The sequence below is a fragment of the Ostrea edulis genome, chromosome 1 (genome assembly GCF_947568905.1).
Source record: "Ostrea edulis chromosome 1, xbOstEdul1.1, whole genome shotgun sequence".
In the NCBI taxonomy this organism is placed as follows: Eukaryota; Metazoa; Mollusca; class Bivalvia; order Ostreida; family Ostreidae; genus Ostrea; species Ostrea edulis.
Genome location: NC_079164.1, coordinates 111,177,344 through 111,192,599, shown reverse-complemented (window position 1 = coordinate 111,192,599; position 15,256 = coordinate 111,177,344). Strand labels below are relative to the sequence as shown.

Below are 15,256 nucleotides of genomic sequence, written 5' to 3'. Positions count from 1 at the left end.
AAATCTTGAGTACATCCAATTAAAATCAAAATATTCATTAATGCGGTCTTAAACAAAGTTTATTAAGTGTCACAGTTATGTTCCATGCGCTTGAAATTACCCTTCGAAAGAACATGACCCACGAACCATGAAAAATGGCCTAGCCTGGGATATTGATAATTTCCGTATATAATAATCTTCTGGATATAGGCTTTCTAGAAATGTTTTTCTTTTTTTCATATATTCTATACTTTTTTGTTAATATGACGTTGAATATTGTGGTATTTAATGTTAAAAAATTAACATTTCGGGATACACGTCACAACAATAAACCTGCAATGACCATGTACAATGTACATGAACCTATAAATCTCTGAATATATCAAGTTATATGCACTCAAATAGCTAGAATGGCTAATTCAATGATCATAATAAGCATTTTTGACCAAATATGGGAAATAGAAATAAGAAATATTTTGGAAATGATGTTCAAAGCCGTGATTGTTCAACTTTACTTTTAAATTATTTTTACTTGAATTTTGAAATACTGAAATAAGAATAAATATAGTATGTAGTCTATTTACATGGTGAAAGAAGTGAATCATTGGAACAATTCTGTTTCATATCATATTCCATGGTTTTTGGATTTTGTTTTGTTTTTTTGGTTGTTTTTTGTTTTGTTTTTTGTATTAAAACGACCGAGTATCGATATCAATGGTAACGAAATAAGTTGACACCGCGTCTCGTCAAAACATGTTCAATTCGAATTTACTCGGAATTACACGGTCAACGAGCATTTGCTGTGAAACCTGATTAAAGGAAAATTACTGTAGACACCTAATAGTAAGTATCAAATGATCTTTTTTGTTACATGTACATGTAGATTTCATAGCGTGAATAATAACAACACAACACCGATATAGGGGATCAGAGTCAGTATATTATTGACTCTGAAAATACGATTTGAGAAATGATACTGTATAAATTTTACTGTATTTATCTTGATCAATAATTGCATATTCCTATACGTATTAATCATGTAAAGATACTGAGGTCTTTTAACCAACAATTTTAAATGCTTGTGCCAGGGCCGTAAATTACATGGAGGCGGAGGAGGCAGCTGCCTCCTCCAACTTTTGAGCCAAAAAAAATTAAAATTTAAAGTTCATATAGAATTTATGTTGTTTCCAATAACTAAGAACATGATACCTCCCTTAAAAAGCATTCCAAATCTTTCTTTTAGAATGAGTTAGTCAAGTAACATCTTAGAAGGCCCTAGAATCAAGGATTTTGCACGAAACGTGTTCAGTGTGCACAAAATGTGCTCAACGTCTGGGGGCCTGGGGCCCCAGACCCCCGCCTAATTTTCTGCCTCCTCCAAATTGAAGGTTAATTTACGGCCCTGCAGTGTGCAATACATTATTGACTGACAGAACGTAATTCATGAGCTGTGATCTAAAAATCTTCCAGACATTAATATAGATTTGAATAGAATTACATCTAGATACATATTTGAAATGGAATATATCCTAAGGCACTGTAGTTTTAAATTGTTTGGATTATATTGCATTTACATGTAATTTATACATGCTTGTAAATGCCACAGAATGAGAAATAATCTAAATTGGCCTATTTTCATAATGTTCCCAAAATAGAAGTATCATGTAGATCTATACAGGAAATAACATTTACAAATCATGTTTGTTGTTTGTTATTTGCCAGTTAAGGTATTCAATGTATAATGACCATATTTCATATCTAATAAATGGATCGTGGAATATTTGTAATCATGGTATCATTGTGAAGGGTTCATCAAATAAAAATAACCCACGGTAGGAATTTTCTAAATTTTGTTTACTGCTTGATATATTTCACCTAGAATTTAACATTGAAGTATATGGGAAAAGCATCTTTTATTACAATATTTTAAAAACAAATTATATATTCATACTAATCTCTTGGTAGAAAGTTACATACACTTTCTTTTTATGAAAATATGAAATAAAATTAATCATTGACCACACACATTTTTAGAAAATTAGATTTTCCTTATTTTTACAAAGGGCAGACAACTCTTCCAAAAAGTCTTAAGTGCAAAAAGGTCAGCTTCTAATCATTTACCAGTCATGTGAATTTCATCTGCTTCACTTCCATCATTATTTAACAATAAAGTTTTATGTTGATCTAAATCCTTCAAAATTGTTCATTATCCTTTCATTATACATGGAATACCTTAAGTATCATAATGATAATACTAGTAGTTCATGATAAGTAATTATTATGCTAAAATCAAATACCCTTTTTATTGTCAACAAATACATCACTGGTAGAAAGGTTATAAAGCTTTTATATAGCACAAGTTTCCATATTCTACAGGTTTACATATGTCAGCAAGTCCTCAAAAGCAGCTTTAGGGGTTCCCAGGAGATTCTGATGCTCACTGTTAGACTTTCACTGTTGTCAAAATCCAACCTTATTTTCTCTTTTCTCAAAATTTCAGCTCTCAAAAACTTGTTTGATTAATTATGTCACTCCTGTTTTGTTGAACATGGTGTTGTCAGCAATAGGTTCAAGTTCTTCTATGTCTTGTTGTAGGTGATTTGTACAGAAGCGAATGATGGCCTCTTTTGAAATTAAGATTTCATGCCTTACTCCTACTGGGACTACAACTAACTTTGGACCTGGTCACTCGCAGATACAGCATGAAGTGTGCCCTCTTGATGTACATGGGGATGGGAGTGATACAGAAGGGGGACTAATTGGAAGAACTGCTACTGCTGGTGGTGGTGCTGGACTGTCTTGAATCTGTTGCCTAACCGACTTGATATTCTTCTGTTTAATATGGGAGCAACACACACACTCTGGCATATATTGCACAGAAAATCATGATCAGATGGTGCCCTCCCTATCAGAGTGGTGATCACTGTCCTATATTTCTTTGAAATCCTGGATCTGTGTTTTGGTTTTACTCTCCATGGACAGTTGAAACAGAGAAAGAATTAGGGACCACTCCTTGGCATATCTGAAATATTTATGTCATATACATGTAATTAAAATATACAATTTGGGTTGGATGAAAATCTTATCTTCATGTTAAAACCCATTAGCCTAGGTTATTTTTCCTAAAATCTAATTATAAATCAATTAACTTGTTAATTAATGCTTGGTGAATCAATTAATAAATTGTATTCAAAAACTTGAAATTATTTTTTTTCCACTAATAAACTGAAAATGTGTATCTTCAAATGTTTTGTTGATTAATGTCAGTGTGAAATATAGAGGGGGTATGGGGTTTACAACAATGTATATTACATGGTTAATTTATTTCTATTATGTAGTCCATGTAAATTTCTGTGGAAACGAGGAAGTTATTTATATTCGGTCTTTCCTATCCCGGGGTAGGAAAGACCGAATATAAATAACCCCCTCGTTTCCACGGAAATTAAGTCCATGAGAGCCTGAAATCTCCCAACCTGGGTCTGTTTAATGGACCCTTCCAAAGTCCTTTTTTAAGGAAAAAGTAAACCATTTTCCTAATCCAAAAAGAAAACTGGTGCAAAAACCATGCACATCTCCATACATGAAATAATATAAATAATAGAAAAATTATCAGTAGTATTGTAATACATTTTCGGGGGGGGGGGGGGGGTTTGCCGTTTCACCTTTATAGATTGGGTTTTTTTCCTAACATTTAAAACATATCTTTTCAATATCAATTTTGTCTATAGCACAAAATAAAAATTCTAAAATCAATGAAAGCGTTTGATTTTCGTGTGTATATATAAAACAAAACGAAAGAAGAAAAAAAATAGGATCCTCCACTAGTAAACTATGTTTTCCATTTAGAGTTATTGCCCTTCAAATGAAAAAAGTAAATATAATTAAATGAATACTTTACATTTCAACACAAGTTATGTCAAATATTATTTAACAAGATATATTTTGATATGTATTTAAATTGACCTACTTCATTAAAAACAAACTTTCTTTGTGTTTTTGTAGGTTTCTTTCCACGTATATACAAGGGACTTATGAATTTACGAACTTAAATAGTTGAAGTTGAAAACAAAACAATAATTGTTTCCTTTCCGTTCGATGTATGAAAATTGTACGTTCAAATTCTAAAGTACAAATGTAAAATAGATAGAGCTCACAGCCGTGTTTGACATTGCCGTAATATTCGGACATTTGTTAATGTAACACGTTGCTACAACTTTACAGTTACGATTGAGAGACTTCATATTTTATAAGAAACTTTGAACTGTAGCCTATAATAATTAAACGTACAAAATTTATAAAAGTTGTGAGAACCAATGGACAAATTCATACGATAGATCATACTGTCTGAATATATATCGCACATCTCCATGCGTAATATATGTGTACATGCTGGGCCTGTGTAATTGAAATCTTTCGTTAAAATGATAATGTCCTACGGCACCGATTGTGGTGAGGGCCTGTCCCGAGACACAGTTAGATTATTCTAACTAGGGTATTCCGTATGGCCGTATAAGTTTGTACTGTACGTTTGATTCGAACATTCATTCTGTTTCGAACAATATCATTTTTAAAGTAACAAAAGGTAGGGAAATCGGTACTTTTAAAGCCATCGGAACGGACTTCGGAATCAAACATACACGATAGGTGTAAACAACCCCCCCCCCCCCCCCCCCCCCCCCCCCCCCCCCCCGCGCCGTACCTATTTACCATAGGCCATGACTCTCATATTTACTCGTTTAGATATTGATTTTTTATTTTAAAAAATATATAACAACATAAAAACTCACCTCTTTGCTGTTTCTTTTTGAGTCGTATCAACTTCGTTAGATGTATGTATTGACGTCCTTGGAATCTGACGTTTCCAGACGACACTTTTGTTATTATTTTTTTTTTTTTCGACATGGCCGCATTGCTTACGAGTTAATTTTTTTGATGGAAAGTGTTAATCTAACTTTGCATTTTAATTTTAGTTTACAAAATTGAGTCGTGAGTAATGCGGCCCATGTGAATTTATAGACTGAAGTTGGCAAATTTATGCGATTTTCCCGGAAAACGTGAAACTGCGGTAGGTTTGGGCATTTACTTGAGTGCTTTAAACATCCGGTGTGAGGAAACGATTGCGCAATACAACTTAGCTCATGTTATGGATAAAAAATATAATCTTAGATTTATTCTAAAGTGTTCTTTAATTTTTCCAAATTTGGTAGGCCAAAAATGGCATATTGTGGGTCATGTTCTTTCTAAATATTCAGCAGATTCCAGAATTATATACAGCAACGATTTTACTACCATTTTCAATGATCATATTTGTATTTAAATTCACAACTATTTCTAAACGTTAAAACGCACATTTTAGAGCAAACACATCCCTATGGTTTCAATAGCACTAAAATATATCGATTTTGTGTGTATATATATATATATATATATATATATATATATATATATATATATATATGTGTGTGTGTGTGTGTGTGTGTGTGTGTGTGTGTGTGTGTGTGTGTAAAACTTATACGGTACCAATTTTGATGCACCAGATGCGCATTTCAACAAATAGTGTCTCTTCAGTGATGCTCAACCGAAATGTTTGAAATCCGAAATAAATATGAAGTTTTAGATCTAAATATAGCCAAAAACAGCGTGCCAAACAAGTGGAGCCAAATTCGTCCACGGATAAGAGCTATGCATGAGGGAGATAATCCTTAATTTTGAAATGAATTTCTAAATTTTATAACAGCAATTAAATATACATCCGTATTTTCAAGTTAGTAACGAAGTACTTAGCTACTGGACTGTAGAGACCCTCGGGGACTAACAGTTCACCAGCAGAGGCCTCGATCCAGGGGTCATAATGTAAAACTTATACGGTACCAATTTTGATGCACCAGATGCGCATTTCAACAAATAATGTCTCTTCAGTGATGATCAACCGAAATGTTTGAAATCCGAAATAAATATGAAGTTTTAGATCTAAATATAGCCAAAAACAGCGTGCCAAAAAGTGGAGCCAAATTCGTCCAAGGATAAGAGCTATGCATGAGGGAGATAATTCTTAATTTTGAAATGAATTTCTAAATTTTATAACAGCAATTAAATATACATCCGAATTTTCAAGCTAGTAACGAAGTACTTAGCTACTGGACTGTAGAGACTGAAAAGGCCACGACACTGTTAGTTATTTAAAACTCAAATTTTCGATGCAACCCACGTCTTTATCAAGAGACATATATTACATAATAACACGCAAAATCGACAAGTATCGATAAACTACATTGGTGACAAGAGTGATACACTATTGTACTGGGTGATAAAAATGGTGGTGGTTTCGTTGTAAAGCGTGTTTACTGACTATGGTTTAGAAAGTTTGTACCATGGTCGGGTTAGGATGAAAATAAAATTATTCTTGAAAAATTACAGAAATCAGATAAATTTAAAGGGAAAACTTCCAAAACGAGTTAGCTTTACTATTTGTCAACGTAATTGGGCTAACTCGTTCCACTTAAGATTAATTCAGTTTATTGTTTTTCTTTTCGGACATTTTGGATCAGCTCTTTGGACGAATAAGGCATGTCCTAATTTGCTCCACTTTTAACATTGATTGGCAAGCCTAAAGACCAAAAACATGTAGTCTGCGTTGTAAATACGTTTGTAGATTAGTGTAGTTGTAGTGATAGATGTATTTATATGTAGTTTTTGTTATTATGCTCTGTTGATATTGACCACATTATGTAATTGTTTTCATTTGTCCTGAAGAAGGGACGGGTCGTCCCGAAAATTTGACAATCTCGTTGTTCGTGTCGTTGGTCATTTTAGTGCTTTGTATAATTTTTTTGTATTTGACCTTGTATCCATGTTGTGGATCCGACACTTTGAGGTATCGGGTGCTGTTGGAACTTTAGTGCTTATATATATATATATATATATATATATATATATATATATATGCCATAAACACGCAATTATAAATCAGAAACATTTACTCCGTACTTAAAGTTCAATTTTCCCGGTAATTATTAGATTATTTGATTACTGATATCAATTCAGTGAAATCAATGAATCACAATCGTAACTCACTACATGTACGTTTCCATGCATTGAAAATCACTTCAATAAGAAATTAGGATTTGGAATTTCAAAATATTAGATATCCGAGACATGCATATCTTTGTTCTAATGACCTTCATTTTTGCAGTTACTGTCCTTACACCGGAAGTAGGTGGCGTGCTTACCGATGCGGTCCTAAATAGTAGTGACAAATACGGTATTGTAAAACTTACGGTATCTTTATTATGGACTAAATTTTAACATGTTGTATCATATCTCCTACAAAAACAAAGTTTAGTTTATTCGATTTTTCAAAGAACACTTGTTAAAATATGCATCTCGTTAAATTGAAGGGGTGTAAAGGGGGGGGGGTAGACGTATCCAGTATTTGTTGCTTAATTCTGTCCAAGTCTATCAATACCACAACTTGCATGAGTACTCTGTAAAAAAAAAAAAAGATAATAAATAGCAGACACCTGGGAACAACATCACTATAAAACCATACGATAATACCATACGATATTATTTAAATATAATCAGGTATGTAACATTGTTTATAAAAAGGAGCGGGGGGGGGGGGGGGGGGGTGGTGGCAAGGAGAAGTTGACTTCACAATTATTGTTTGAAAATTCTTGAAAAGCAAAATCAAACAAAGAAATATAACAAAATCCAAAAGCTCCAAATCCTAAATCGGGGAGGGGAGGAGGGGGGGGGGGGGGGGTGGTTAGTTCTGAAATTCACCTAATTGTTTCCTTAAATTTCATAGTTCCATTATGATTTAATACTACTATATAGAAAAGAGGACAGCCTATAGATTAACCTTTTCTAGTTACAATAACTAGCATGTAAAGATAACAATAAAGGTACGTTGTTGGAAAAAATAAGGCAGCCTCTCTCTCTCTCTCTCTCTCTCTCTCTCTCTCTCTCTCTCTCTACGTGCTTAATGAATTTTTGTGCGTACTTTTTGTTAAATAGATTTACACAAATATTTTTTTTTTTAAAAAGAAATTGAATCACTCGCGTACGTTAGAAAACAGATTTCAACAGAAAAATTACAATAGAGATACAGATTCAATATACTTAAAACCAAAACCTGTTCCGTTCATTGACATCTGATGTACTATTCTACATATTTTGTCCACATAGTCTTAAAAGTTAATGATTACATGCGTTGGTTGCATGGCATATTCATTGCAGTTTTTTTGGTCGTCAATACTATTGATAAAAAGTAATAATGACGAATTGCTCATCCTTATTATTCTGATCTAAACTGGATACAACACAGTTGGAAAGTTGACCAACTGGGAGTGCAAATCCACGTTTCTCACTAGGTCACATAAATAACATTTTTATAATGAAGAACAGGAGAGTCAGAAAACAATCAGCACCAGACTTTGACTTTAAATTAGGCTTACTATGAACATTACTTCTTATTTCATGAATTTGGTAATGAAAGTGAATTAGACATTGTCTGAATATATTTTGAATGTTGATAATTTGAGTGATTTAAATATTTTTTTGCTGTGTTCTTGATAAACCATATTTCAAACCTCAGGTTTCATCCCGTTGGATTTAAACCGTCAATGCATTATAATCTCGAAAGGTGGACGTTTGTTAAGATGAAGTAAACAAAATGAAGAAACGATCAGCACTGTCCTGTAACTGAACAAAGTCGGGAACTGTTCATACACATCAATTAATGTAGTTATAGACTTTCATAATTTACTTACAGTAGACAGTGACAGTTTGTGTTGTTGACGTCCTGTCATACGACAATGACGGTCTGGGACTTGTGGCTCTACACTGACACGTTCTCTGGTTGTACTTTCTGTTGACTGTCAATGTCAGCACTGACTGGGTCCCTGTATTGGTCACTCCAGTGGTCAGTGTGTCATCTCCACACACCCAGCTCAACATGATGGGAGGGTTACCCAGCGTAGACAAGGTACACCGTAATGTAATGGACTGTCCTTCATCCACTGACGTAGATCCATCAGCTGTCAGTTGTGGGGCAGCAGGGGGTGCATCTATTTAATCAAAATTCAAGATTTGCTAGCAAAATCTCAGCAGGAGAACAAATTTCAGTAAAAGGATATATGAATACGACGTTAGGAAAATTGCACAAACACATGAAAGGTGAAGTTAACGAACAACGACCAATCTCATAACTCCAGTAAGCAATACAAAATAGAGAGTTGGGCAAACACGGACCCCTAGATATACCAGAGGTGGGATCAGGTCCCTAGGAGGAGTAACGATCCCCTGTCGATCTGCCATACCCGCCGCGATCCCTAAATCTTGATATGGTAAACGGAGTTTTCCGTAGTCTAAACCAGTGTGCTAAGAATGGTATAACAATCGGTATGAAACACGTCCGACAGCAATTAATCCAATGGTAGATTGTATTGACAAACTAGATCTTTATAATGGTCATAGTGTTGTCATGTACGAGTATGTCAAATTTTATAAGCAACACTATTTGTAACACGTATGGTGACCAAGTATTACAAATGTTGTGGACAAGGTCAGCGATAGTAGGTTATACTACATTTATGTCTGTGGCTTCCAATGACCCATGTTGCTGTCTTAGATACTAAATTATATTTCAAACACGTAAATATATCAGATATTGCTTAGTCCCAAATAGTGATTCAGCGTCCAACTTTCCCTTACTTATATATTGAAGTTGTAGTGTAACGGAATATACTGAGCTGACCGGAACTTGGTTATCAATTGTACAAGTATTCTCCAAATCATCCAAATCCTTGTTTCCATAATATATTTTGAATTTTGTTGATTAAAACAAGTGCGACGTTGCGATCCTGTGAATCCTTTTGTGATGAATTAGGATCGTTCACGGGATGTATTATTACCTATAAACAGAGCTGATGTTAAACTTATACGGTACCAATTTTGATGCACCAGATGCGCATTTCGACAAATAATGTCTCTTCAGTGATGCTCAACCGAAATGTTTGAAATCCGAAATAACAGTATACTTGTTAGAGCTATTTAAGGAAGGAAATGATGTGATCCGGACTTTATCGTATGACAATACGATATTACCCAAGGCATAACGAATGCCGGGTAGTATAAATACGACTGTTTTGCAAGAGACAGTGTCATTCAGAAGTAGACGCTGACAAGGAGCTGTCGAAGGTACGGTGAATAAAGAAACTGACAGTATAAGGTGTCTAGTATATTAGTAGGGAAGCTTGTAAAGGTGGTTTACCTGTTGTGTTGGTGTTTTTTTATTATTTTTGTTTGATCAATCCTTCTCCGGTATAAGAACACATCTCCCATACTCCCGGTAGCATCCAAAAGTCAAATTTTATATAAGATATTTACCATTTGCATCATAGATCATTTTGAAGCATATCGAATGTAAATTAATATAATCGCATTTTGGGGGTAACAGGTCGTATGTTGTTACTAAAATTAGATTGCGAAATATCATGGTTGTGAAGTTGTTTGTGACCACCTTTCTAGAAAATATGTGTTTCAAATCAATGACCAATGCATCTATATTTCAATAAAAATCTATAAATATTACATGCACTATTAATTGTTTAAACATATAGTATTGATTGAAACTTTCATACTTTTAGAATGGATAGATTAAACTGATATTCTTAATCTACTGGCACTATGTTCACGTTACGGTGCGTTACGCTAACTTTTCACTAATTCATATAAAGTATTTTATAAAAAAACAAAAAACAAAAAAAACAGAGCGTAAACAAATTGCTTACAATTCGGCCAGTAGTTTATTTCGTACATTGTAGAAATAATTTGTTAAGTATTGTATTGTAACTAAACAGTGCATATTGATTAAAAACAGTGGCCCCGTCTCGTGGCAGGCGTTGGCACATTTAAGAACCCTCATTACTTCTGCTCTGAGTGCTGATAAAGCATGGGTCCAAACCTACAGCTTGTGACGTCTCAATGAGTGAAAACTTCTCAAAGGGACATCAAACAAGCATACAGAGGTCAAACATCACAGTAATGAATAAACGTTTTACCATCAATAATTTATGTAAACATACTGTATTATGAAAGTACAGGCGGTATTTGATAGGTTCAGTTTTTTTAAAAGTAGGTTAAACCCCTGAATTATTCAAGGTCAAGATCAAAAGGCTTAAGCTTTGACACCAAAATAAGGTATTGGCACGATCCGGGTTAGAATAGGTCCTCAGTAACCCCTTGTTTGTCGTAAAAGGCGGATGAGACTGCAAAAACCGAAGTCCCGTGTCACAGCAGGTGTGGCACGATGTATATTCCCATATCCTATTGTGGCCCCACCCTACCCCACGTGTCCCTGAATTGAGCAAACATGAATGTCCTTCACTCAGGGATGATTTGTTTGAACATGTGCAGTGGCGGATTTAAGGGGGGGGGGGGGGGCAGCCTCCCCCCCCCTCCACCCCTAAAATTTTCAAACTTAGATAAATCGTGGTATCTTGTTTAGAAAAATGTACTAAACAATGTAGGAAGCAATAATTTCTTCCACTCCCAGAGAAATAAATGACAAAATCTATTGATTTCTTGAATGACTTTATTGGGAGAACTTAATTTTTTCCAAAAACCCTTAAAATTTGCGTCATTTTATTAATTTCACCTCATAAAAACTGATAGAAAATAGTACAAAACACTAAATAAGAGATATATTTCAAGCCCTATAAAATCTGTAAAATTCAGGAGCTTCCGGGGGTTTCGCCCCCTGGGCCCCACCAGGGCTTCACCCCCAGACCCCCTGCCTCATAAAGTGGCGCCCCCGTAACCGCAATTCCTGGATCCCCCCCCCCCTGATGTGGATGGGTGTGTTAGGTTGGGGGGGGGGGGTAGCTTTCCATTTTCACGACATGGTTTCAATCCATAAGTTCAAACTTACATTCTTACAATGCATTACTTTTATTAAAAAAAAGTGGAGGGTGGCAATTTACCTATATAACTAATTTTGCATTTGAAAATAACTACCGGTGACTTTACACGTATAGAAATAACGGAAAGCAAAAAAAAAAAAATGAAATAAAAATTATGAATCCCCTTCCCCCTCAACTGACAACTTAAGAATGTAAGATTGAAATTATGAATATATTAATGATGGGTGAACGACCTCCCCCCTCCCCAATTTTAGAAATGGAAATCGAAGCCTAGGCAAAAAACGTCACCATTGCCGGTGAAGGGCTGCAAAATTTAGGCCTATGCTCGGCGCTTATGGCCTCAGAGCAGGGAGGGATCTTTATCGTGCGACACCTGCGGTGATACGGGGCCTCGGTTTTTGCAGTCTCATCCGAAGGACTGAAAAATGTAGGATTTTGAAAGTTTTGCGAAAATAACTTGGTGGGTTTTTTATTACTATTTATTTATTTCTGCTTTCCAAGAATTTTAGACAACTCCGACAAGTTATCCCTACAACACCCCCCCCCCCCCCCCCCCGGACTTTGAAAAATGATACTTCCTTTAATTATAGATTTATTCTAAATATTTAAAAAAAAAATCATCATCAGGTTACAATCCTTGTAATGTTCTATCCACGGGGCAGTTTTAAATGTACGATGATATCTTTCCAATCTTGCATGAGCGGATCAAAGATCTAATTTTAATTAGATTGATATCTTTCAAGTTAATCACATCATAATTCAAAATTTAGGGGGTGGGGGGTGGGGGGTAGTACAAGACATATCACAAAAAGCTCGTAGAAGGAAAGTCAGAACCTCATAAGTCGTCAGAAATAGTACTGAAACCTATTGTACATTATATATGCAATGAAATACGTACAAATTAAATAGAAAATCAAATCAAGGAAAGTGACCATATCATATATAGAATGATACTGTCTCCACCCCCCACCCCCCAAAAAAAACCAAACAAACAAACAATAAATATAAATATACATATACAAGTAGTTTTAGTTAAAAAAGTGAAACAAGATTTTACCTTTTTATATAATTCTTAAATTGTATACTGTGACAATATTTACTCTTTGAAATAAAAAAAAATTCAGATGTACATGTGGAAGATTTAGTCTCATAAGATTTCACATAAAATATGCAGTGCTTAATATATTTAAAAAAAATAATAATTAAGACTATACTTGTGTATTTCACTGACTTTCTATGTATTTTTTATTTAGTACTTATATATTCACGTTCATCATTTATACATTTATCTATTTATATTTATAAACACATGTATGTTTACTCCTTATTATTCATTTATGCATTTGAAAAAATATGTACATGTTATTTTAGTATTTTTATTTCATTTTATTTTCTGATAACACTATTCTTTACTATTAACTTGGTAATGAAAAACAAACCTTAGATATTTACATTGGTGACAGTATCAGGGTGAGTTTTGTCAAAAAATATATAAACATTTATATACGTCTCAGATTTTTATTTTTAAGTCCCCATTGGGTACCCCAATTTGAAGCTTGAAAGAGTTGTCCCCCGTAAGTATTTCCATTGGTTACAGTAAACAAAACTCCGAGCTGGAGGTTTCGTTAGTTTCATAAGCGACGTCATTTCTACTGGTGAACTAATGGCCCTCTCACACTACATCACGACCTCACTACGTTCTATCATTGTTTTTAGATCGTGGTGAGATCGTAGTGCGAACGGTATGAATTTGTAATTTTGTCTGTCTTCACGATGTTACGGCGTCCTCATTACGCTCTTATCACGACTCCACTACGATTAAACTACGGTCTTGTTACGATTTCACCACGTTCTCACTACGTTCATCAAGTTCTTACTACGCTCTCACCACGACTCCCACGATTGCAACACGAGTTTCCTACGCTTCTGCCACGATTGTACCACGATCTTACTACGATTGTACCACGATCTTACTACGGTTCTACCACGTTTCCGCGCCGCTGTCGCCACGCTTTGCAGCAGCTGAATCAGATCCAGATTCAGTATAAATACAGCTCAGAACCTTCTTGTCATCCATTTGTACCAAGATTTCCATGGTAAAAGGTCCAACTCTATTCAATAATTCATCAAACATCTCTGGAGGCATCCTCAAAAAGTTGAAGAAGGACTGTTGATCCTCCATCCTCAATCCATTCATCAGTTGATCATAATGGTCTTCTTTCAACAGAAAGCCAAGGTCGTACCCAGCAAGATCTACGCTGCCTTACGATTCTCCTCCTCCTTCGCCTAAGTAACAATATAGCAGCTTGGTCGTTAAGTGCCATATACTGAATATGCATCAACATCTCCATCAATATTTCTTGGTCTGGTTTTTCCATATTTCCAAAGAAGCAATGGTCATATTCAATCTTTGTTCAGTTTTTATACCAGTGTGTGGGGGAGAACAGAACGTGATTCGATCGTGGCTTGCGCGCAGTGAAATCGTAGTGAGGACGTATTAAGGACGGGGTGAGCTTAGTAGAAACTTTCTACAGTCTTCAACAACATAGTATGGACGTGCCGTGATCGTAGCGGAAGCGTGAAGAAAACGTAGTGCAAACGGGATGATCGTATAGAGAGCGTAGTGGAATCGCAGTGCAGTAGTTTTCTTCTGCATCATGATCCCATTACGATGCTACTACGACCATGCCGATCTAAATACGACCTTAGTACGTCCTTACTACGCTTCCACTAAGATAAAATTTGACCACGACCGCACTACGTTTGTTTTGAGCATGTTCAAAGTTGTTCCATGACCATCACGACCACAAAGACCTTACTACGTTCTTACTACGACCTTACTACGACGTACCCGATCGCACTACGATCATCAATTTTTACATGGTCGTAGTGCGAACGTGGCCTAGTGTGATGGGGGTCTAACATATGCATGGTCTTATTTCTGAAAGCGCTCTTTAGCGTTGTTGTTTAAATGGGAAACCTGTATATCAAATTAAAGTGGAGAAAATACTGAATCTATCTGACATTGTAACATGTATGCAACCTCTCGGAGAAAAGTGTGAAAAATTCGGCTGAAAACTACCTCCTTCATGCAGTTTATCAACATGATGAATTTTGCATCTGTAATAAAAATGTTTATAATCATTTTGTTCTGCAGATTCTCGGGAGTCTTTTTGTAACAAGTAACAGTTTCATGCACCTTGGTACAGTTTAGAAAAACTGCCGATAAATAAAGCGCGACTTTTATTACCTTTGATAATTTCGGCGTATTTCATGCGAACAAGTACGGAAGCCCAGAAGGCTCATTCGAGATTCGAAATTCAAAATACGAGATTCAAAATTCAGAATAC

At 35.2% G+C, this 15,256-nt stretch overlaps 2 protein-coding genes and 1 long non-coding RNA gene across 3 annotated transcripts in view; 1 reads left to right on the top strand and 2 right to left on the bottom strand.

The window, feature by feature from the left end:
* Window positions 1-15,256, bottom strand: part of LOC130051329 (hemicentin-1-like) — a 485,422-nt gene that overhangs the window by 81,619 nt on the left and 388,547 nt on the right. The window lies entirely within an intron of this gene.
* Window positions 1-15,256, bottom strand: part of LOC130051330 (kin of IRRE-like protein 1) — a 77,220-nt gene that overhangs the window by 8,091 nt on the left and 53,873 nt on the right. The window contains exon 4 of the mRNA XM_056153295.1: window positions 8,754-9,050. Within this exon, the coding sequence (XP_056009270.1) occupies window positions 8,754-9,050 (297 nt within the window). The remainder of the gene's footprint in view (window positions 1-8,753; window positions 9,051-15,256) is intronic.
* On the top strand, window positions 113-3,225 carry LOC130051332 (uncharacterized). Its single transcript, XR_008799796.1, has 2 exons — window positions 113-1,706; window positions 2,218-3,225. It is a non-coding gene; the product is annotated as an uncharacterized LOC130051332 (long non-coding RNA).